The sequence below is a fragment of the Numida meleagris genome, chromosome Z (assembly GCF_002078875.1).
Source record: "Numida meleagris isolate 19003 breed g44 Domestic line chromosome Z, NumMel1.0, whole genome shotgun sequence".
NCBI classification, from domain to species: domain Eukaryota; kingdom Metazoa; phylum Chordata; class Aves; order Galliformes; family Numididae; genus Numida; species Numida meleagris.
The window spans coordinates 74,698,497-74,724,526 of record NC_034438.1 but is presented as its reverse complement, the minus strand read 5'-3'; the positions used below and the strand labels follow the sequence as shown (position 1 = coordinate 74,724,526).

Genomic DNA, 26,030 nt, shown 5'->3' with positions numbered 1-26,030 from the left:
GAATTAAAAAGAAAACAACAACAACATAAAAACAAACCAAAAAAAAAAAAACCAAGAAAATCTTGAAAGAATTGAACTTTATTTCACGCCCATTCAGGAGAACACTTAGACAACCACTTAATTAGAAACCTGTGAATAAGCCTATCTGTATTCAGCAGGAAACTTGGCATGTCGGTAAGCACATACTTACGTGCAATTTGCATTACAGATTCAAATGTAAGTCCCTCTCTCTGCAAGAGGCTGAGCAGTTTGAACTGCCATGAACCACCTCCCAGAACAGGAGAGCACAGCAACAGCACAAGTCAGTGACCTAACACATAGCTCACATTTGCTTTTCAGAGCATGACATATCTCTTTTCCCACTTGCTCTATTTCAGCTATTTTTCTTGTGGGAACATCTCTTCGCTCGCAGCAATGATCTATAGCTGCTGCTCAAGTGTTAGCTAAAACCTGCTGACCCACCTAGAGGTTTCTTTACCTTACGTCTCTGAAATGAGGGAAGATGTGAATTACTAGGAGAAAGAGTATGAAAGGCTTTTCATCAGTTTGGGGTGTTCTTTTTCCTTTTATTTTAGCCTTGCTAGGAACATAATCATGTTCAGATAGTCACCTTTAAGTTATAATACTCCCTATTCAGCTTCTTTGAACCTAAAAGAAAAACAACAACAACACAAAAACAAAAAGCAACACATTTATATAGTAGCTAAGAATCTCTTATAGCTTAGAGGATAAAAACAGGCAAGTGATGACTGAATTGTTTAATCCCCATAACTCCTCACTGAGAAACAGAGCTGAAAAGCTCACAGGGCAGAAGCCTCTTTATAAGATAATCTGGTACTTGATAGACCAATGATAAAAATCACTATTTTTCACAGTGTTTTATATTTTTTTAATGGACAACCACAGAAATGGTAAATCCTGAAGTTATTCCCTAAAAAGCTTTGGAAACTCCAGACTCTGCAGTGTGGTTTAGCAATGTAATGAAACAGCATCCTGACATAAGGATGCCTTAGATTTTAAATTCACTTCAAATGTATTTGTACTGTATGCTCTTTCTCTGCTTGAGCTCTTCAGCGTTTTAAAAGTATATGATATGACCAACTGAGCCCTTAGGAGTTAGCCAGCACTTTAGTTTTGGTGTAAAAGTGAACAAATTTAGTTTAATTCCTATAATCTTACTAAATTTATTTTGCAGTATTATGTCATGACATAACATGACCTTGGAGCAGTTTACCTTTTTTTTCCTTTTTTTTTTTTTCCTTTTTTTTAATTTTTTTTTTTAATTTTGTACTTTTATCAAACTACAGCTCTAGCACTGAGACAATCAATATATAAACACTTCTGGTCTCTAAAAGTGAAAATCATTCTTTGATTTGACAAAATGATGAAGTATGAAGAAAATTAAGCTTGAAAACAGCCATTGTAACTGAATATGAAAATTGTGAAAACCAACGTAACAACATCTGAGCTTTTTGCACTGATGCTGGGAAGACTTTGGCTTCCTTCCATTCATACTGTGTCAGGCAAAGTGAGCACAATGAAGCCTCCAAACCTCAAACCTTTTACAAGGTATCTGAGTACTGACTTATTTTGTTTCGAAGCTCAGCTCAAGAATGCTGAAAGTTTCATCTAATACAGGAGCATTTTCAGTTTGATCCAAGTCGACAGAATAAAAATATCAGTAACTATAGCTTGGATTTCTATTTAGCTTTTCTAAACGTAAGCAAACCATTAAATCAACCACTGAAACATAGAAACATTACCTTGCTATTTTGCTCCTCACAACACTATTTGCAAGTAGACTGTCTTTCTTATCTATGAGGCTGAATTTGATAGTTCTGCTAGCTTTACTACCGGCTCTTTTACTTAATGTATATTAGCAGATATACAACATTCCTTTTTTTTTTTCCACTTCTCCTCCTCCCACCTCCCCTTACTCTCTCCCCCCCTCCCCCCCCAAGAATATCTGTACCAATGCAATGTCGTTGAATGAAACTACTTGTATGAAAAAGTGCACACAGTGTGAGGCATGAGACTACAGAAATGAAATGCCCTTTGGTCTGAGGAGGCTGACTCTGACCCAGATATAGCTCTCAATTACTCCCCATCCCACACACCAATTTCTATTACAGCCACATCAAGATCAACTTAGCCCAGCCTAGCCAAATCTAAGGGTTACATCTGGATTCTTTGAATCATGCTACAAAAAGGTGCAACGATAAACAAGTCCATGTGCATTCTCAGTCATAACTGCGGGCAGAAGAACCCTTGAGATTCCTCACTTTGGTATTAAATAACAATTATAAAGGCTTTTAGAATTAAAGCAATACATGGTGGGACTTGAAATGTTAACAGTCCCAAGTAACTTGTCAATTGAAATAAGACTCATCCCTAGTCATAAATAAATAATCTCTTTCCTGGTCTCACTTTCATGCCAGGATCAATATCTCTTAACATCTTATTTATTTTATTACTGCTTTTGGTTTTCTGGGACTGATTGAAAGTTGCTCAGAGGAAATCTTTGGTTTTGCTTAAGTGTCCGTGACATTTAATCATGACTTTCCTTGCAGTTTAATTCCAACCAGTCAATCAGTTAATCCACTTCAATTGATTCTGTGCTCTCTGTTATTGGCTTGCACTCATTGGGCATCCTCTGGTGTCGACTCAGCTGGGTGGCTTGTGTGAAGCTCCTCTCACACCTCTCGCACCTGGTGAAGGCAAGAGAGAAAATTGAGACCAGGGAGCTGCTCTGGGGGGGGTGATGGGCTTTGTCTCATCCTGCTTAATCAGAACAGACACTCAAAAGTGGCTTCAGATTTTACTGGCTCAAGAGGTTTAATTGGTGGCTACTTCCAAGACCTTGATGCCTATGATGGGACAAGGCCTGTCTGATTCAGAACAGAGGAATCTGTCAATAGACAGGGGGAAGGTGATTTCTCCAGAGAGGCCTGTCCTGCTGTAGCTCTGATCACTGTCAGTTCAAATAGATAAAGAACAAAAAGAGATTTTTAGGAGTGAGCCATCAAAGAAGCAGCTTGTCTGCAGTTTTCTGCTCTGTAACCCCTAGGAGAAATTGATGACAAATAGAATTTCACCTTCTGCTAATTTAAAATCCACAATTGCCTGTTTGAGGAAGAGAAATCAGAAAGCAATACTTGTTTAGTGTTAGAACAAGAGAAAACTTATTGCTTATCTGATCTGCAGTTTATCTATGCAATAGGGTTCATTTTAAAACAGGCACACATGGAGTTAGTGATTACTTAATTACCTCAAGACATGCACACTATTTGTGGGTTGAGCAAGAACTCATAACTATCACCAGCATTTTCTTTGCTGCCTGTTATGTCTTCATTCTTTCTACCCTGTTCTCTCTTCAGATAACTATAATCCCTATCAAAAATAAAATGTGAAAGCATTAACAAAGCTATTGAATTTCTGAGGGAGTAAGGTGAGGGATGTTACTCGCTCCCCGTGAATCCCTTCTCCCTGCCCTTACATAGAATCTACTGTATCTAATCCCCCCAAAACTATCCTCTTAATTTGCATTCCATATGCTAGATAGAGATATTTGATGAATTGCAAATACGGATGCAGTGGATCCCTCTTGTATGGCACCCCCTTCAAAAGCCACCTTTGATTTAATGCTGCCATGTGATGTTTTACCTTCAGAGAAGATTATCATACAAGCATCACTACCACGCACTCTTCACCTTCAAAGGAGAAAGGAGAGAAACAGTGGGCTAAGCTAATTTGTATTTGTCTTTTTCTCTTCACTGATACGAGTGATAGAAGGTGAATTGTCACTGACCTAGCTGCTTACAAAAAAATCAGAAAAGAAAGATATTTACACAGATGCATAATTGTGGAATGTTCTTCACACTAGTAACATTTAGTAAGAAAGTTCTGCTAAAGGAGCATTTAGCACAGACATTACAGACACATTCATCCAAGTTACTGCACCAACCTAAAATGTCAGCACTTTTAAGTTGTGTTTCTTTGATTGTCTTTCATGGAATATTTTTAGCAGCCTGTTCCACTGTTAAAAACTGCACTGTGATCTCGACAAATGTAAAATGTCAGCTTTAATGTATCAGAGCTATCAGCTCAATGAAAATAACTCAGAAGTATTGATTACTTAATGATTTTTGGTGTATTCATTAACGTCTATGTGCAGATCATCCACTCTCCAGAGCTCCTGAAGTGCTGATGACACATTAGTGTACTGCTGATTGTTTATTAGAAAACTGATTAGTTACTGGATTAGTGTGTCAAAATATACTACCTTCCATTGCCTGACAAACTTGCAAATTATTATATTATTTTTATATACATTTGTACATATCTATCAAAGAGGCATTGGAATCAATTTTAAGGCTGGGGGTTAACTTAGTCTGTGTGAGATATTGCCGTCTACTTGAACTTGATAGTTTTGCTATTTTGATGTCTACAAAGACAAGCACTTTCCTTGCTGAGTAATGGGAGGTCTGGTTCCTTGCCCTGTGGAGATGCAAGTAGTACAATTTCATAGTAAGCTACAAAATCAGGTGTGGCAACACCCAGCTTCTAAAAGCCTGGGCAAAGGAGTGGAATATGCCATATCAGGACATTCAGGGCCATAAGTTAACCAGAGAAGGACCATAAGGTTATCAAAAGACCTAGAGCTCCTCCGTAAAACCACTGGCTATGTACACCTCCTTAACCTTCTTGGATCTCCTGAAAGCATGGAACAAAGGACATTGCATTCCTTTAAAATGCAAGTTCCCATCCTTTGCCCACTGGCTTCTACCAGTGATGATGCTCTAGCTTTCAAGGTTCTGGGACACGTTCCTACTGAGAGAGACAGGAAGGTCGTACCATGCCACTAGGAAGAGTAAATTTGTTGCTACTGCCATGTGCTCTCTAGGCCAGGCACTACTGGTCAGACTGTGATGTCTGCACTAAGCAGCCGTTGGGTAGAAATCAGAATAAAGCCTCTGGGTGGACAGCTAAGTCTCATGCACCTGGGTTACCTTCAGATAGCACTCGAGATACTGAGTACTCTCTAGGCTCTTGCAAAGAGCGTGATTAAAGATTACAGTCAATAAAAGGCTTATAAGCAGAGATAAGCATTAGCCCCCTGATTCCTCTATTCAGTTTGACTCGAAGAAGGTGTTGCTAGATACAATCTGGCAGGAAAGGTGTGGACAATTGTGTCACAGTACTCATCGTAACTACCTCATAGCAAGTAGGAATGGGATGAGATCTAACAACAGTCTTTCTTCTGAATTACGCCATCCATTTTCCCTCTAAAGGTCATCCTTTCCCAGTCTGTTGTAGCATAATAACCACTGCAGTTACCCACGTCTGAGTTTGCTGATTATGTGCATGCATGTTTCTGTTGTGTGTTCCTATATTACTAGCCACACATGGTTAACATTGTGCTGGAAGTTTTAACAGTAGCCAAAAGAGTCAAAAAGGAAAAGAGTCCACCTCTCCGACAGTAACTCAAAATGTAATCACGGGGACTGAGCCCAAGCCTGGTTAAATTAGGTGTAATCAAAATTTTGTTAAAGGTTGAAGCAAAGATACAAATATTGGCAATGATGCTGCCTACTAACTGAGAGGCCACTTGAATTCCAGTTAATCTTTCTGAGGGCATTTGTACATTATTTAAACAGCCAGCAGTACAAGGTAGATTAAAAGAAAGAATTTAAAATTCTTCAAGCAATTAGATGGCATCAGTGACAAGAAGGTCCATGTTATCATTTCTTACGACATGCACGTGCCTTCATTTTACATACAAAGAGCACTGTTGTCTCACAACAGTCAGCCTCATCCTACGCAAAACTTCACCCTACCACAAGGCTTCTCTGGTTGCTTGAGAGGATAAGGTGAACCAAATGATATTTATATTCACATTCAACATGAACAAGTATGGGGGGATTTTTGTGATGCCAGGTTCTGGATTTCATTAGATACCCCTCCCTGGTCTGTGGCTTATGAGTGCCTTTAAAGTACTGACATTGAGAATTATAATCAGGACTGCTTAGATTCCCAAGTTGATATCAACTTCTGTGAAAGGTTTTAAATGAAGAAAACAAAGATAGGTTTTTACAAAAAAAAAAAAAAAAAAAAAAAGCGCTCTCATTGGATATTTTCATAATAGTTTAAAATTTTGATCAAGAATTACATTTTACACTGAATTTTGATGTAATTTGGAAAAGTTAAAAAATAACAAAAAGAGTACAACCCAAAGGTGTCACTGCACATGCAACATTTATGTTTGGCCTGAAATGAACATTCCCTAATTTTGCGTTTCCATAAGAAAAATGAAAAGCTTATCCCTGGCTTATCCCAATCTGAAAGAATCTCCTCTCATTATTTTCAACTGACTCCTGAAAACTACATGTTTGCATAGCCCTGACTCTGTTCTTTAGATAACCTTAAATTTTTCAGAAACAGAAAAGGCTGAGGGGGCAAAGAATTTAATAAAATGGGAATCGACAATAATTTCCCTTCTTCCCCTACCTTTAATTTGCTAAAGGGCTTTGTTCTCAGACTAGCAGCCATAGTGGAGACTTTAGAAAGATAAGAATACACAGAAACATTACATTGGCGAGGCTGACTTGATAGCTTGTGGTGACATGAAACGAAATCTCTTCTAACTGGACCTGCAGTCCAGGCTGCGTAGCTAAAGCTTTGGCTACAGATAACCTCACTTAGCATTGTTATCTATAATGAAAAGCAAATAGAAAAGTCTTCCACCATACATCCAAAGCTAACTAAGACCTACAGAGAAAGTGTCTTCTCACATCTAAAGCTTTTTAACCAACCATGGACGTCCTCTTAAGCAGAAAATAATTTGAAATATTTAAAAATACTTTAATCCTCTGTATATCAGATTTGCTTTATAGAAATAATACCCACACAACATACACCTAATGGTTGACATTGCCTGTCTAATATGTGCACAGAATAATTTGTCCAAATGCCACTTACATAGTTGGCTTGCTCCATGAGAAATAGTGAGATTGCATTCACAGAAGGTGCACATTAACTATCCAGTTCGTTGCCCATTTTCAGCCACAAAACCGAAGTTAGTAGAATGTTTTAAATGATGCCTGTTACTTTCAATACAACTGAGCGACAGTGTGAGTAATTTAGCACTTTCCATACCCTATCTTTCTTGCTAAAAATATTGTGTGCATTGCCACAAGTACAGAGATTTTGAGGTACAGAACACTCAAAACACCTTTGCAGACAAACATACAAAACCTAAACTACATGATCAAGACATTGTTTCTGTTTACTAGAATTTGTTGGTTTTTTTTTTTTTCCTAAGCTTACATAATATGAGGTCTTGGACCTCTCAAGTTCAGAGGAGGATCTAAGCAGTGAGGAGGTACCAGGACGAGCTGCAACTATCTGGTTTTCCCCCAGCAGAGAGGCTGGATTGATTTCTGGATAAGTTCTCTCCTCCCGCAGACACAAGCAGTCCTGCAGGGAAGTTAAGTCTGTCTTTCTGAACAGCTTTCAGGATCAGGGCATCTGCATCCCCTTATCTGACTACCAAGGGCAGGAAGAATGGCAGCTCCAGTTTTAGCTTCATGTGAAATTACCAGCCAGCTTACTCCAAATGCTTTGACGAGTCTTCCAGTGAGAAAGTGGAACTGCTGTTTCTGGTGTTTAAAGAAGGAACTGAATGGCGCCATTGACATGCACCATAAAGCAGCTGTACAAAGCATCCATATCTTTTGTTGCCCTATGCTGTGACTTTAGGAAGAGGCAGGTGCAGCCCAGAATGTGTAAATACTTCAGCATAAGCAGTGTGAAACAAATCCCAGACCTCTGGTTAATTGTAGTACATACATTAAGCCTTTTCTTTCACAAAAGAAATTGTACTACAGTCAAGCCCACTTTGGAAAATGGGAAAAAATTACTAAAGTAACAGGGAAAAATAATGGCTCTAAATGGGGCAAAAGAGCAGATCTATTGGAAACATGACAAAAACAGGATGTTAGGGAAAAAATTAAGTGGAGTCAACAAGGTTACACATAAGTAACACCTTAACATTAAAAGAAATCTATTTTCCATTTTGACCCAGAAACCTCTTCCATTAATTACTAAAATCTATTTACACAGCAACTAGATAAAATCAATGTGATTGCTCTCACTGTTTTTGGCTCTCTTTCTATGGGCTCTCAGCATCCAGCAGCCTGGTTCTGGTGGACTTATCGCTGAGATGCTCCCAGTTTCCATGTTTTGCCACCTACAGGACTACACCAGCCACAGTTTCTGGTATGCAAACTCTTTTTGTCCCAGATATGCAGCATTTGGCTCCTGGCTCTGTCCCCTTGTCCCCAGCAGAGGCATGTATGGAGGACAAGCTTCCTTTCAGCCATATATGGAGGCAAAGCATTGGTATCTCTGCTGAGCTTGTTATGAGGGGTTCTGACAGGCCCCGTGGCTGAGCTGGCTTACATTAACCAGACCTGGAGCACAGTGCAGCAAAAGTGGAAAAGAAAGACAAAGAGAAGAAAGTTGGCTGAGGACAGGTGGCCACTGTGGAACTGGGGAAGACATACCTTCTCCCAGTCTTACTCTACCATCCTCGTAGGAACATCGGGCAGCTTTCAAAGGAAGTGATATCAATATGTTATGGATTTATATTAATATACTGTTTTTCTAACAAAGTGGGATTGTTCTAGATACAGTAAACATAAAATCTGTGCCTGCCAATTCAGAAAAGACACACACATCAACACGGAAAATGTATATTCTGTCTTGGAGAACATCTCCTGGTGAGTAGGCAGAGTCCTGCAGAACAGAAAGTAAAACGGCCCTGGATCAGTTGTACTGTTGCTGGAGGTAAAAGTAGAGAAAGTTTCTGAGATGCAGATGTGTCCTTGGCTTAATTTCAATAAGCAGAAACTGCAGAAGTCAGCAAAGTCTGCTTAATTAAAAAATGTCCTGGCAGGTCCCTTTTTCTTAATATTTTGGGTAGTTAAACACTATCAACTTATTAGGATCTTATCAAAATTAGGCCACAAGGTAGGGCTGCATTTTCTATGCAGTGGTTCTGAGAAAAAAAAAATAACAAACAGATGCATATTGCACCACCACCACCACTCCCCTCCATTTAACCAGATCCAAATTAGCTGAAGGTGAAGCTCCACCTACCTCTTCATACAGGCATCACAGAAAGTCAGTAACCTACAGTACAGCCTGTAACAGCCTGGACTGTATTTTCAGCCACGGTTCTGTGGCAGCAGCTTGTCATTTAACTAAAAGAATCAAGTTCTCATCAGAGGATAGGAAATTGCTCTGGGCATGCAAGGCACCTGAAAACAAGCCTGGTTCAATTCTGATTTCAGTCAAGCCACAGATGGACTTATCTGGCCCTGGCTTTCCAGGGAAGCTCTCCCTCGCACTGGTGTGTTGCTACAGAGCAGTAGCTACATATTTCCCTCTCTGCTGGCAGCTGGCATGCTGCTGGCTCCACATACTTACTTGAAGGGCTTTTCCCCAGTGTGCGTCCGGATGTGATTGTTGAGCGTTGTAGCACCAGCAAAGGCACGGCCACAGTAGCCGCACTTGAAAGGTCTGTCACTGGAGTGCGTGACAACGTGGTTCCTCAGCTCCGAGGGCTGGGAGAAAGACTGGGAGCAGTGACCGCACTGGTAGGGCCTGCAGAGGAAAAAGAAACGCTGTGCCATCAGTGCATCCCATGGTCGTGAGTCAAAAACTACGTGGGGACAAGCATTCAGTCTTCCCAATAATTTCCAAAGAGAGCTGTGGGTCCAGTTCTCTGGGACTTTCTTGGTAGACACAAACCCCAGCCTTCATGATCTTTAGCAAGTACAAAATATGTGTGCAGGAATTACCTGAGAGCTTAAGGGCATTAGAACCCAACAAAGCATAATCCAGCATGGTAGTAAGCAAGCACTACACATCCTATGCCTTTCTTATTTCTGCCACACTTAGCATGGTACTCCCAGTTCACAAAGAATTCCTCATGTGCTGGAGCTAGGAGGCTCAGGAAATCCCATAGGCCCCACCTACTACTGCAAGCTGGATTGTTGAAACTACCTTCTAGGTGGGTTCTGTGACTGCTTGCAATGAAGTTCTTCACAATGCTTTGGAAGAATCTCTTTTTTTTTTTTTTTTTTTTTTTTTTTTTTTTTTTTTTTTGAGGTCAGATTTTGCTGTGAGAGACATTGGAAAGATTGAAATTAGTTTTATATTTTCTTACTGCTACAGAAAATATTTGCCTTTAATTATCAAGTTTCTCGCAGCCAGACTGAAAATGACTTTTTTGTGATCTTGAAATGAAACCCACAGATTAGGTTCTCAACATTATCTGATAAAAACAGATCCGTTAAAAACAAACACAGCAAACAAACAAACCTGACTGAGATGTTACAAATTCAGAACCATAACAAACACACTGTAAACACAAGAAGAAAAGAAAACAAGACAGCAAAGTGAGACAGGATTGCTGAAATGCAAACACCTTTGCTAACTGAAGTATAAAGAAACATTATCAATGTATTTCTGTTTTGTAAAAGTGATTTCATAACATATTACAGATCTTTTCCCTTTTCATATTTTATTTAGTTCAGTGGCAGAGTCCCTAAATGTTCATCAGACTTTTTGTTAAGAAAATTAATAACTGGAAGGAGAGGAGGACAGGAATGATTTTTAACCCACACAACATTTTAAATCACAGCTGTTGATGTATGCGTCTCTAGGCCAATGGCCAACATCAACTTAATTGCTTTCTCTTTAATGAACGTATAAGCTTAAGTGGCTAGAACCTGAAACTAGAGGGAAACGGACAATGGTGACCAAACACACACAATTCACTTCAGTGCAAAATAAAGTGACCAATCTCATTTGTCAAGTGAACTGCTTAATTGTGGCTACTTGCATCGCTGAACACAAATACTATTATTTTACAGTGCTTCAGAGCACTGAACGCTGCTTGTAGAATTTTTTAGCTTGATTAATAGCTCGGTATTGGTCAATAACTCAATAGCTTACAATTTTAACTACTTGCATTTGAAAACCTAACTGCTTTCCAACAAATTTGAAATAGATATGTAAAAGCTGTGGATAGGTTACTTAACCTGGATGACACAGCCTTTGAAAATTTTACAAATGTATGCAAAATCATATTTTAAGAAAAAAATGCCAAGCATGGAATACCTACTTTCTTTAATGGAAGAGAAGTAGCAACATGTTTTCTAGTCTTCTTTCTGCAAGAGCATGGTTAATTTACACAAAATGTATTCATCAAACTTGACATGAAATTTCAAGTGCTGGCAAAACAAAGGTAATTTGTGAATACAGACTTATTTGTTTGGAAATATTCAAATCAAGAACTTTGAAGCAAAAAGAACACGTTAAGATATGCTCTATCCAAGAAATATTGATTTTTTAATAGTGAAAGGGACCATTAACATCTATTAGCCTCTGGTTATCTATTTTTAACAGCTACCACAATAAATGATTCAACACGATATAAAACCAATTAATCTTTTTTTTTTTTTTTAACCAGTCAACATGATTAATTTCATACCATGAAAAGTCACACCGTAACTTATACATAAATTGTCAAAATTCCAAGCCAGTTATCATGGAACGTTATGATAAAAGAAAAATCTTCTTCCCCCCTACACTGTCTCAAACTTCTTGTTTATAAAGGATATGAGTATATATATCACATACTCAGAACTAGTTTCACTGGCTGATGCTCAAGACGAAGAGATGTGTAAAAGGTCACCTATTATTATATCACTTAGACTGTATTTTTTCCATTCATCCATGTCTTAGCAGATCAGCTATTAAATAATTTATCCTACTTTTTTAGGGGATACATTTCTCCTATTTATACACATATGATTCTGATTAAGAACCAAGTGGGCAAAGTAAGTAATTTTTTCAAGATCAATACATGACACGCTAAACAGCTCATTTTAAAAGGAAAGCCTATATAGGCGTTGCAGTACGGCAACAAATTTAAAATGCCACATGTAATTTGTGCAATAGACAGATTCAAATACGCCAAGTTTTGACAAATTTTGCATATGGCAACATTTTTCCAAAAGCAAAAAAAGGCATTCAATAAGTAGAAAAGTTATCTTTTTTTCTTTTTTTTTCCACTCTGGTAACCAGTTCGCCTGGAAATATTTCCTGGCAGAAAAAAAAAAAAAATCAATACTTTTTTTTGTTGTTGTTGTTTTTTAAACTGGTGCAGAAGGACTGAACATGAGCAATGCTCGGTTCAGTGAGTACATTGACATGGGCAGAGCAGGGCTGTCTTTGATGTAACAGTTATGTCTTCTGCCATCACTTTGGTCTGCACTGGGACACTGAATTGAGACGGTGATCTCTGTATACCAGAGGACTGCAGACAGAAAGGACAGGGACACAGTGGCGAAAACAGTGATGGTCATAGGCTGTTTCTGCAATGATGTGCTGCTAGGCTGACTGCGGTCACAGCTCAGAAAAGCTAATTCCCACTGGAATTACTGAGAACACATTGTACCTTCCTGAGCTCCAAGGTATGCAAGTGAATACAAGCACAGCTGTCTCACAGCCCTGATGTATACTGATGTTCCAGACAATTAATGTTCAAACAAAATGGATGTCAGTCACTTTGTGTGCGAATGCCTGCATACCGACCTATCTGCAGGCAGGTGCATAGGGCGATTTGCAGGTACGAAAGCCAGCATTTTGACGAAACAGCTGTACCAGCTTGACCATACATGGTGACTATCTGAAGAAATGTTTTCTTCTATAAAATTATTCAACTATCATTACCAGGAACAATGTAATTTTGGATCTTTTCATCCGCGTGTTTTTCTACAGAGGATCTCGAATGCCCTTCTGGATGTAAATCAAGGCTGATCAAAATCTTCTCATCTAGTATTTTGATGAATGTTAAGGACATTTAAGGACAGCTGAGCTGATGTACAGAAATGTGCTGATAAAAGTGATGTGCTGACAGACATCAAAAGCAGTTCTAATGTTTTTCATTAGTCATACAACTACATGTTTTCCTATTCTCTGTCTTCCTGTCTGAGCTTAAAGGAAGGATATCTACTTACCTAGAAGCAACCTCTCTTGTTAGAAAAATTACACTTGTCATTGACCCCGTGGACCATCAATCAGCTATGTAGCTTCACTGCCACGTAGCATCAATCAGCATTTTCCAGAGAGTATAATCTTTCAGTTCCTGACTACATCATGACACACTAAAGTGAAATTCAGGAGGGGATACCTGCAATGTAACAGTTTTCAGGTTTTGTAGTGATTTAAATTTTGCGGTTTTCCAAGGTTCTCAAGTTGCATTTTCAAAATGAAATCAGTCAGCAGCTGTTTTTGCTTCCCAATTTAGAAAACCCCTTGAACGATTTTGCCATTTGGTGATATATTTTTATGCCATATACTTTTAGATCTTAATTTTTCTAGGACAAATTACATCTTGTACAGGAGCAGAACAAAATCCACGTTCCTCTACGAGTTTTATTGAACACTACCGAAGCTCATGCTTTGTGCAGAAGGTAGGCAACACGTTAGGAAGGAACCACAGAAAAATCAATTTTTTTTCACCTGGACTAGCTGCTAACAGAAAACCATACATTTAAATTGATTCTTACTAGATTTAGCAAGAACAACATATCTCCATAGCTATTGTCTTTTATTGCTCCTCCACTGGAGCAATGCACTTTCCAGCCCCAAGTCTTCAGCGCATCCAGCCAATATAAACACTCTAAATCATAAATCAGAGATGTGCTGAATTATTATGATCTTAAAAATATTATAATTACTTTCCACCAAATATTCAGACTCTTTCCTCTTCAATGAATTGCTTTCTAGCAAGGCCTCTTCATAACCAGACTTGCTGTTGTCAGAGGTTACGTGGAATGCCAGTGCAATATTTAAGAGACGAATTTATTGTGATAGTGAACTCCTGAATACCAATAATTCTATCACTGAAATGCTGTCACATCAGGGAGACAAACTAGCACATTGCTGTCATCTTAAAATCCCAGAAAACACAAGCTGAAAAAAGAGAGACTGACATGCAGTTGAAACTGCTTTTCTCATTCTTGAGGGCTAAGGAGAGGGGAACAGAGCACACGTTGTCTGGGACCAAGCCATGCTGTTCGCAGCACACGCGGCTGAACCCCAGGCAGGGCTCCACGGTGTGGGAGGGGAAAAGGTCAGAGCACAGCCCCTGGTGGAAGTGAAAGCAGGGCATGCTGAAATGCTGCAAGCACCGTTTTCACAAACAGAATCCATGGATTTCAAAAACCTGCAGTAACAGTGGTGGAGAGCACAGCCACAGTCAGAGGAGCTAGGTCACTTTTCACTAGGTCAGTTTTCCTAATGGAAAGACATTTCAGAGGGAGGTCTTCTTCTAGCAAGTCGACCTCAGAGGCTGGAGAACAAAGCAGAGACTGAAAGCACTGCTCTCCCATACGCTGCAGCACAGCCAGCACCAGCAGGACCATCAGCAGGTTACTAACGCTCAGTAACTCCGGGCCCAGCTCCACATCCTCTGCTGCTGCGGTGTTCTGCTAACGCAGCAAGGCCACAGCCCTGAGCGCTTTGTGCACCGCATCAGCACGTACAGGGGAGCCGAGCCCACCGGGGATTCTCGAGTTGCCTCTGCAAATGTTTGCGGAAGAGCTAACACAACCAGAAAGTCCGAGCAAGTAAGTGTTGTCAGACTTTTGAAGCTGTCAGGGAGAGGTGCTGCTCGGTACGCTCTTTGTTATTATTAACTGCAAGTACTGGGAGTTTGTGAACCTTTGTGAAAAGATTATGCAAGAACAAGCATTAACTTCAGCATGATGTTTACTTTAATTGAGCAATATTCCATAGCCACACTATAAACAGAAATAGACAACTCTTGATCACATTTACTTTTTGTTTGTCTGTTTCAGGAGATGTTTAAATTAATTAGTGGACATGGGGCGAGCATCAAGGTCAAAGACATGGAACCTATAAAGAAAAAGATAAAAACAGAATGGTCTGGGCCATGATCTCAGATAAAAGGATCTTCTAAATTGGCAATTTCAAACTTCAAGCTCCTGTTTGAAAAACAAAATGAAACAAAACCCTCGCAATTTAATTTTGAGGTGTAACACCAAAAATGCACACGCAAGGAGATCTTCTGAATAAACAAGAATGGAGAGGGCCCGATAACATCCCCAATTTATCAGTCATGGACACAATTATGTAGAGAGAGTTTTTCCTCAAACTGTCAAGATTAAATACTTTGACAATCAACGAGAACAAATATCACACAAAAGTACAAGTTGTATGAGAAACTGTGCCACAAGATAGCTCTTGGGAACTGCAGACATCTGCCTTACCCAACAACAGTGCAACCTAAACGCGGTGGTCAACGTGAGAAAGAAGAAAGCTGTTGTTAAAAGAAACTGTGTCAGAAAAGTGATCGTGATTTATATGTATATATGTACACATAATTATTCATTCAGAGGCCTCTGCATACCCCTTTCTGCAGGCGCTCAGATAGGGTTACGGGAAACTTTTGCAGCAGGCGAAAAAGCAAAGCAATAGACAACAAGAACAGCAACAACAGTAAGAAATAAATAAACAAACAGAAACCTGAGCAGAAAATCTGTCTGTGACTCCTGCTTCATGGAACAGCTGCTCAGAGTACTTCTGCCTAAAGAAAAGCTGCTTAAAAAAAGGTATGAAATGCCCCAGAACTCAGGTGGATCTAAGTTTTCATCTCCCACATTCCTTCTACGTCCATTTACTATGAGCTTCCAAAAAGAACCCTCAAACATTTAACAGACTAAAATGTATCTCAGTGTGAAGAGAGAAGTAAATCATTACATAAAGTCAATTTTAATCTAAATTACAATTCTAAAAATAACAAACACTGTTGATCTTGAAAATGCTGCCTATTTTGAGTTCATCTCTTTTAAAAAATATATATTTATTTATTACATCACTTACATCTCAAATGGGACCCTTTTTTTTTTCTCATTGCCTAATGGAAAGAAATCTGGGGCTTTTTTATGTCTGTTTACTTCTATGATCCCATTCAGATGTTTTCTCAATCTAAGTGGCTTTAAAGTTTCGCGAGTTTTGTTCTGGCGATTTTTTTTGTTGTAGTTCTCAAACCTCAGATATGCTGCTGCCCTCAAATTTCTGCCCATGAATTGGACTCCTGTACAAACTCAAAGGAGTTTTCCCTGTACCTCATGTTGCAGGTAATCAGCATTGTTGAAAAACAAACACAAAGCCAGAACAGATAGTCTAAAGCCATTTCCTAGAGAAGACAATTTCCCCTGCTACTTCAGTCATATCAAAGACAGAGGGGCTGGTGTGCTGACAATAAATGGGGAGCTGCTTATCAGCAGGAGCGATGCTGCAGATATTGGTGACGAAATGCCAGCCAGAGAGCTGCATCCGTCCTTTCAGGCTGGCAGGCAGGCATACCTTCAGAAATCATGCCCTATTTTCTTGACTCTTGCAAATTTTGTACCGCACTTCAGAAGTTTTTCATCTAGGGAAATATTTTACACTTAGGAAACAAAGGACAATCGTTTCCTGCCACTAAGCAGCTGATCTGCCGGCACCTGCTAAACGACAAAAAGCTAGCCAGGATCTAAGTTCAACCTGTGATGAGCTAAGTAGGAATATGAGAAACCGGATCCTAGGGCAGCTGGGATCTGCACTGTTACTCAGGTAACGCAAATGCAGTGAGCTTGAACAGATCCGTGTGACTTCAGTCACAGAAGAAGAGCTTCTGGGAAGTGTTCTTAGAACTCTTTTGTTGAGAGTGTGCTTCACTAGAACAAAGAAGACATTATAAAATTGGCCTCCACAAGGGATCTACACAATTGGCTCCATGAGAACACAGAGGTGCAAGCCATTCTTCAGTACAGAGGAAATGCCTTCGTCACAAAACAGAGCATCATAGTGACTGTGCAGCATATTGATCCTAAGTTTGTCATGCATCCTCTGATAGGTTCAAAGCTCTCTGTATAACACCAGTTACAAATTTCTATTAAGAATTGGATTCAAAAAAATAAAAACTAGCCAAAGAAGAAATCAGCCATATTAGCTAGTGTGAACATCGAGAAAGTGGCCTTAGGTATTAAGATTCAAATCTTCCTGTAAGCTTCTAAGATTCAACACTTCAGAGTCAGTATTCACTCACCAACTAATCTCCACTCCACCCCAAAACCTCCTTAAGTCTGCTGAGTTCTTTTCCTCTATTACCCTTCCCTCTCTTTGCTGCTATGGGAGAGAAGCAACCACCTTACTGTCTGATCTAGATTATTTGCCTAGTGTGTTGAAGGGTATTCTGAGGAAAAAAGTGCCCTGCATTTGCTGAGTGAATCTGTTCTGCATGACACGGAGAATTTAGATACCCACTGCAGAGACAAGACGGAAAGATAGTAATCTACCAATGATGGTGTTCGCCTCAAAGGGGAAGAGACATATTTCTGTGTTCTGAGATATATTTGTCACTAAGTAGTTAGAAGACAATAGAATAACAAAGCCAAACCTCTCACCTCCAAGATGACAGCGCTAATTGTAAGACAGACATCTGACAAGAGGCTCTTCATGTGTTATTACCTGCAGCTTGGTACTTTTTATAAAGGGAGACACAGGTTCAAGTGAAGGAAAGGATGAAATCTTGTCTTCACACATAGCTCAATGAATTGCTGAGACTGTATGTATGGGAACCACACAACATACCTCCTTCTAGACCCCCGATGCAGCATTTTACACTCTGTAGTGTGCTTAGGATGCTTTAATACTGGAAACATAGAACTCTATGAAACTTGGGAGACTGGACCTTTCGGAACCTATATCCTACACTGGGGCATTAAATTGAACTTTGTGTCCTGCGGCTTCTTCGGTGTGGCACCTATTTCTGTGAAGACCAGCATGACATTCAGAACACACTGGAATAAGAAAATGTTGAAATGTTTTTGCAGTCATAACACTATCAACTCTTCAAATTCTGTGAAGATTTGCATGGAATCGAATTTGTCACGCTTGAAGTGTCATCCTGGAAAACTGGATTTATGTGAGGATACCTCCATACTCACAGTATCAAACAAGCCTATGTGTACACACAGATAGCCAAGTACACAAACAGACAGAGACAAGCATAAACACACTCGGAGACTCACAGCTAACTATTTTTAAGTGTTTTGCTTAAATGTAATTCACAATTAAATGCTGTTTTTAGAATAACTTCCCAGGGATTCAGCTGTTCTGTTCAAACCCTTTCGCAGCTGAAGAAGAGACAAAACTTGGGCAGCCTTATTTATTGAATTAATTTGATTTTTGTCTTTTGTCCTGCCAGCTATCAAAATTGTCAAATAAACCAGCTTTGATTCATAAATAATGGTTCCATTATATTTACTGTGCCACCGGTCAGAGTACCTGAAATTTTAATTCACTTGTTCAGCTAAATTTCATCCTCAGTTCACGGCCATAAAATTCTGTATTGACAAACTTTCAAACCAACTTTGACTCTGAGGTATCTAGTCAACATTTTTCTTCTGTGTGGATATTAGTTTATTGAATAAGTGGCATCTGTTTTCCTCCACATCACTAGTAGAGTAGGTATTTCCTTTTGACAGCTTTGCACAATTTATGGTTTGCATGCTCTGAAGAAAAATAGTACTAAGCAAAAAATTCCAATTCATTACCTCTTAGTACTTAATTAAGTTCATACACATTGCACACTATACGTGAACCCTGAAATGACTGTGACAGCCACTGAGCAGCAAGTTAGATTATCTTTGGAAGACAGAGAGACTTTTAATTATCTTGACCTCATTTTTCCTTCTATGATATTCATAAATTTTCCTTCTATTTTGTTGCTTCCAACAGATGTACCAAACCATTCTGAAAAAAAAGATTATATCCTTAGCTATTTCCTTTTATCTGTACATTTACGCATCAAATGTTTTTACAAATAGTGAAGTCAAGCAATGGTTTTTATCAGCTTACTTCACACATCTGCAGGTGAATTATGTTGTACAAGCTCCTCCTAATAATGGTTCGGTTTTGGAAATGATAACAGCGTGATAAAAGAATAAAGCAGTGGATCTGGCTATCAGTAGATACAGAAATAAAGAGAGCCTGGGTTTTACCTGTCAGGGTTCTGCGTACACACATGCATCTGTAAGAGGATCCGCTGGGTGAAAGTCTTAAAGCATTGCCCACATTTCCAAAGATGCCAGTCACTGAACTCAGAATTTAGTTGGCTTGTTGAAGTTGGGCTTGCAAGAACTCGTTGGTTTTTGACACTGATCTGGTTAAATCCTGACTCGATGGACCCAGACTTATCCAGGAGAGAAAAATTTCTGCTACACGGAGTCTGTGGAAATACTACGGATCGCTGTGGAGTGGCAGGGGATAGTTTGCTACTTTTATTAAATGGCTGTAGGGTGTCTTGTCTGGACATGGCCTCCATTACAGTCGAAGGGACATTCACTGGGAGAAAACAAGAAAAGTAAATAAGATCCTTTTTATGCCTTTTTAAAACTCACACAGTCCTGGGAGACACCAAAAAATACCAACATCCATTTTCTTGACACCAGAATTAAACACTCATTTTAACAATGAAAAAAAGGAGGAGCTTGAATGAGACAGTGTGCTGAATGGATGATGCTGATTCTGTGGCACTGGAATGAGAGCTCATGCAAAGAGGTGTCTGAGACCAAAAGCACTCAGAGAAGCCTGACTGTGATATACATTTATTACACAAAAGGGATTGTCATCTGAAAGAAAGTGCTGCTGTACTTGTGATGCCCTGAGTCTACATGTTGCAGTCAGCACATATAATTGCTATATCACAGACAAGCATGAATTTTGAAAGTGTGGGGAAAAACCATAGACGTTCCTCGAGACAAAATAGGGCTTACATATCTACTACACCAGGAGATCCCTTATTGTCTCAATGTGCGGCCACTAAGAATGTTATTATTACGTCTCACAAATTGTCATACAATATAAAGCTAGTGACTTTACCACGACCTGTCTAATTAATGCTAATAGCAGCTAGGCTACTATGAGACAATGAAAAGTATATGTAGAGATATCTTTGTGCATCAATTTCCCCTCTACAAAATAGGAATTAACTATGGCTTGTGAGGTGCTCAGATATTGGAGCTGTGAATGCAATACACTATTCTCACAAACAAGTGACTTATTTAATATTGCATTTGGATATAACATGATAAGGAAGGCAGGAGTTAACAAATAAAAGAAAGCTGAGCAGCTGCCACGTTCCTTGAGTACAATCTAGATCATGCAGTGAATGAAACAAGGGTATTATGGACAAAATAGAGTCAGCTAATGGGAGATTGTACCGCAGTGCAAAAAGAGGCACTGCTCAGGCCAGCTGTGCCCAGCGCATTCTAATGCTTTCTAATCTTTGTGTGCTCAACATCATGAAATGACATTTTAATGGAGATCTTAAAATTAAATATGCGGTATGCTTATGTATACATCTCTATGTTTTCACATATCTGGTTACGCTCAGAAAGTGTTTATACATCTATACACAGGTACAAATTACCTACTTAAACAGGTGGTTAGAAACTGCAGATTTGTTTATGTAGGTTATTATAATACATTTCTAAGAGCAAATATGAGATTTAAATTTTATTTGTGAGTTGGGATCATTCAACATTATTTAGTATTCAATAAAAATGAAATGCAAACTAATGTTATGGTAATACCACATACAATAGCAGTTACTTCAAAGAGTTATGTTTTACTATCTTTTCTCAATCACAATAACCCTAATATTAAAAAATTACATGCTATTTTATTTACTGAAGTTGAGGTCCTTCCCACGGCATTCTCCTCTGAAGTATCTGAGGACCTGATTTCTGAGGCTGTGTGTTACAAGTTTCCAGATATAATACATCTTTCGTATCTTTACAAATGTTCAGTACAAGGGGTGATTCGTATGCTTTCATCTCCCCCCAACATCCTCACGCAATAAGTAGGTCATTTTCTTTTTCTTTTTTTTTTAATTGTATTCATAATAGTCCATGGAAATAATAAGGTCAGGATATTAAAACCTAAAGAATATAGGCAGATTTTGCTCTAAGTGAAAATACCTCTATGCAGGAGATCTGCAGAAGGTCTGCTCTGAGAATCTAAGCAGCACTTAAGTCATAGAGATGCTACATCTGGCCCTATGCTCAGAAGTGAATTTCATCTTGTCATGTCAGTCAGTCTGAAGATGAAACTCAAACTTCTCTCACAGCAAAATAGCAAGTGACAATATTTATACATTTTAACCATAATGCTTTGCTTTTTAAATAAAAGTTTTGTAAGCTTCAGCGCATGAAAGAAAAAATAATATTTCCACATTGTACACTGCAGAGCATGAGTTTTATCAGCAAACATTACTGCCAGTAATTTAATTTCTTTTAAACTCCTCTCAAGCCCAACAGATCTGAAAACTCAATATGAAACAGGATGTTTATTTTTGACAGTTTAATCCCTGCTATCTTACTGTTTTATTGCTCCATGGTTCAGTACTTAAGTTGCTAAGACATGAGTTCATTTTAGAAGAGTTGTTTAAGTATACAAGTACTTGATGGAAAAAATATATCGTACATATAACTGATTATATATGGGCAGCCATAGGGTCACTTTAGACCAAAGTCAACCAAGCTTCCATTATTAGTTTCTCCCACCATTTAGACACATATGGATGTCAGAATGGACCAGAGGTTTTGATGCACCCTCTAATCAAGTTCTACACACAAACTGGAGGGTCTGCTTGGATCACCTTATCCCATTACAGACAAAGGTATCCAGTACTAGATTGCAATTGGTTTGTGTTACAAACTACATGCATAACTTTGTGACGATTCCTAGTGAAATAAAAATTAAGTATTCAGAAGGCGTAGAAGAATGATCAGAATAAGTTCATTGTCATTTGAGGCTACTTAAACTCAACTTGTACTGAGCTTTCACCTTTTAACCAGAAGGAACTCATATCTACAATCACTCAAATAAAGCTTCTCTCAACGTACTCAGTGTTGCAGAATGAAGAATCACTAACAGAGGGCTGATTGACCTGCAACACTTTATTATTTTGTATAGGCAGTCTCTTGTGATAGATCTGACAACAAATGGAGAGGGTCAAGCAAATCAGTGAAGAATAAAATAGTGGTGAATCACTTACAAGAAGAAAAAATTCACACACTATCAAATTATCAGGGGCTGCCACAGTGGGAAATCTGCACATACCTGCATAGTTTCAAACCCCTCAGATAATTTGGATAATCATATCGTGATGCTGAATAGCTTAAGTGTACCAGCTTCATGGCCTATATTTTGTGTACATCAGGGTTACTAAAAACATAGTCACTTTGTTTTATCATGTCTTAAAATACTCTAGGAATATAACTGATTAGATATGAAACGTGAATTCTGGATTGTGCAGGTAGAAATACATAACAAACTTACAATTTTCATCTTGTGCAATGCACTGGAGAGGGATTCCAAAGAAAGATGTGTAGCTGTCATTGTACCAGACCAACAGCTCTGTGCCGCGAGGGATATCTATACAAGCCCGGTAGAATATATTTGACCTAATCAACAGAAAAAAGAAAAAAAAAGATTTAAGAACAGAATATTACTGTAATATGCAGTGTTACAGTAGAAACACATTGTTTTGAACCATTTCTTCAGATAACTAAGTTAACTTTTTACCAATTATTTTAAAATTGAATCTATTATCATTAAAGGAGTTTGTTCAGTTCCTGTAGGATAGGTTAACAAATTGCTTACAGATACTTTGTAACTAATATGATTCCAACATTTCAAAAGCATCAAGATTTTTATGAGAATGCAATATTTTCTTATAACGTTCCTTTCAAAGTGATTTTAGAAATGCAACATCCTGATCAGGGTGCACACCGTTCTGCAAGTTAAGCCATAGAAATATCTTTGCATTTGCTATCTAAGCTACTAGGGTTAATAATAAGGTTAGTATTTTAGGGTTAAATAAACATCAGTGCTTTTCATTTGAGTAAGTTCTTTTAGCAAGAAGTTTGATATGATACGACGTGTCATTTCGTTACAGCAGTATATACCACCAAAAAGAGAGATCTTGGATTAGTGAGTAAAATAGGCTTCAGCTTAGGGAAGTTCAAAAACAGTGTTAATCTGAACATACAGCCACAGAAATCTTCCTCTGTATGGAATGGGAGGAAGCTGCATATGATCCTCCAGTAAGTATAAATTAGTATTACCATAAACATTGTGGCCTCACTCTGTGGGAAGACTGTGGATATTCCTAGACCAAATAAAAGAAAAAAATTTGGAGTCTGTAGCATAAAAAACTAGGGCATTATCCTTATTTTGTACTGGTGTAAATAGCTTCAGAGTGACAGTTCTACTCTAAAAAATTTACATAGGGACAAAAACTGTGTAAGATTAGAATCAGGCACAAGATGAAATAGAAACGTTATCAGTTTGTAATGCCTTTTCCCGTAGGCTTCACATGGAACAGTAAAGCACCCTCACATGAAATGGATAGAAATTCGATATATACAAGAAGAACACTCCACTCTGGCTGAAGGATTACATACCAAAATGATACAGTCAAAGTACTAAGAAATGACCATTTTTTATAACAGCTTATGTAAGGCAGAAAAACATCTATAAACCACAAAAAAAAATGTTAGGCCTCAACCAGTTTTCTCAGTGAAGAATTGCTACAAACGTTAGCCTGAAGTTCAAGATAAAAGTGTTTAGGGTTGGTAGGCCTTAAATTCAGACTTTCTATAAAGAATTGGCTGTAGCAATGCAATTTGTTCCTTGTATAACACTGCAGACATAAGGAGAATCCTTTACCACATTTTTCATGGCAGTGAGATATGCACTTGTCAACATATTTTGTCACCGCAAAGTGGCTCTTGGCAACAGGATCATAAAGATCAATAAAAAAGTGCAGATTCTCAATATTTTACTAGCAGCTGCAAAAATTTCATTTATCTTGTTATTTTCCTCGCTTACTGCCACCCTGTCTCAGGAGGGCACTGCTAGCTAAGCAGAATGGTTTTCTTGCCGTTCTATGAATATCTGACAAAAACTCTCCCCTTTGTGTCTCTCCCTCTCCTTCCCTCCTCCTCCTCTCTTCTTTTCCCTCTCCTTCTGCTCAGTGCCGCACATTTCATTAATTCTTTCCACTGTTACATAAAAATGAAAATTGGAGCCACGCTATAAATTACCAGCATCTCCTAACTGGAGAAAAATTGAGTCTACTTTGTACTTCACCCTTGTAACATTTCATCTCTCAGTTTGGCTTCCCTTAACATAAACACAGCAGCCCAGCAAATGAATGTGCTAAAAACCAAATGACACACTTTGCCGCTGAAAGAGTAGAACTGTTTTTGAGCAATGGGTGGTCTGTGAGGCACGGAGTAGGCCGGAAAAAAAATGTGTAAGCGTACACCGTTCCTTACAAGCGTGCAGAGCTTCCAAAACTCGCAGAAATCTCTGCATGCTGAAGTACATCAAAGGGATTTTTCCCTTTTCGGATAATATTTCCTTTGCTGACATGTATTTAGTATTGTGGTTGGATGACTCATAAAGATAGCTTCATGGCGTCCCAACGCAGTTGAAGCAGAACACATGCCAACAAACATTATTGTCAGCCTCAAAATAAAAACAAAACGTTCAGCTAAGGGTCAATCAATCAAGAGCACTTTGAAGAAAATTCCATTTAGATATTACAAATCATAACAGAATGAATTTAAACCAGCTGACTTTCTGTGAGGAGGACGTCCATGTACAATAAAAATTAGGCCGGTTTTTCAGTGTCCAACTTTTCTATTTTCTTACACTTGGATGCAGTCACTGGTGATGGATGCCAGTTTTTTAAATTGTGTTTTTGTAGTTCATTTTATAAAGATCTGAAGTAATCAAAAACAGATCAACAGAGGGAACTCTAAGTAAAAAACTCCATCATGAAAGGAGAGTTGTAAAATCCACTTAATATTGACAGATGTGGAATGACTTTCTCATGTTCATGTTTCATTTAGGTTTGTTATCTATATATACATATATACACACATTTTTATATCTTTATATGTGCACAAACACATCACCACACTGAGAAATAGTTCACAAGACACTTACAAAAATACCCTTTCATCATAGCCATCTTTATTCATTATCCATTGTGTTTATTTAAAATCTGAGAGGATTCTAACTATAAATATCAGACATTTAAGAGTATAATAAAATACTTGTAATGTATAAGTAGGATTGTTATTTTTTTAATTGCAGCATTATTTAGTCAACTGGCTAGAGAATAAAAAAGCTGAAAATGCAATTGAAAAATTTTACCATTGTTAAATTGGAACACCATGGGAAAATAAAACTTTATATATATTTAATTTTAGCTTGCTTTTTGTATTTTTATTTTTAATTTTAAAGATACTCTAAATAAGTTTAAGATTCCTCCTAAGGAAAAGAAACTTCACTCTCTAAAACAACTAGCCAAAATCGGGATTGCTCACTGTGGCTGGCAAACACAGGCCACTCTTTGATGTGCTTCTTATCATGTTTAACAAGGCCAAGCAGTTGCTTCTGATTCTGAGGCAAGAGGTTTGTTTATAGCTGAGATCATATATTTACGCAACACATTGTCTAGGTTTTCTGGGTCTGTTTGAGAACATAAAGTGAGGTGTGCCATGATTTCTGTACATTTTCTCCACACTTTGACCTTCTCTAGCCAGTGACAGAACAGGCCCAAGCACTAGCAGCCCTGGACAGCAGGTGCACGCCACATATCAGACCTAGGTGCACAAACGTCTTGTGGTTGACTCTCAGAAGACCTCACTTCTAGTTGGGCTCTTTCCCTTACCCCTTCCCTATTCACCTGCAGCGTGCTATTGGCACATGCGAGGCACCCAGGAGCACCAGTCTGATGTGTGCACTGCGATGGCCTCAGCTCCTGGCAACCGAAGTCAAACCCATTTTCACCACACTCTGCA

At 38.6% G+C, this 26,030-nt stretch overlaps 1 protein-coding gene across 1 annotated transcript in view; it reads right to left on the bottom strand.

The window, feature by feature from the left end:
• PRDM6 (PR/SET domain 6) overlaps positions 86-26,030 on the bottom strand; it is a 77,084-nt gene continuing 51,139 nt past the window's right edge. The window contains exons 4-7 of the mRNA XM_021381395.1: positions 22,492-22,616; positions 19,149-19,491; positions 9,490-9,666; positions 86-2,708 (exon numbers count right to left, since the gene is read on the bottom strand). Coding sequence (XP_021237070.1) covers positions 2,594-2,708; positions 9,490-9,666; positions 19,149-19,491; positions 22,492-22,616 — 760 coding nt within the window. The 3' untranslated portion in view covers positions 86-2,593. The remainder of the gene's footprint in view (positions 2,709-9,489; positions 9,667-19,148; positions 19,492-22,491; positions 22,617-26,030) is intronic.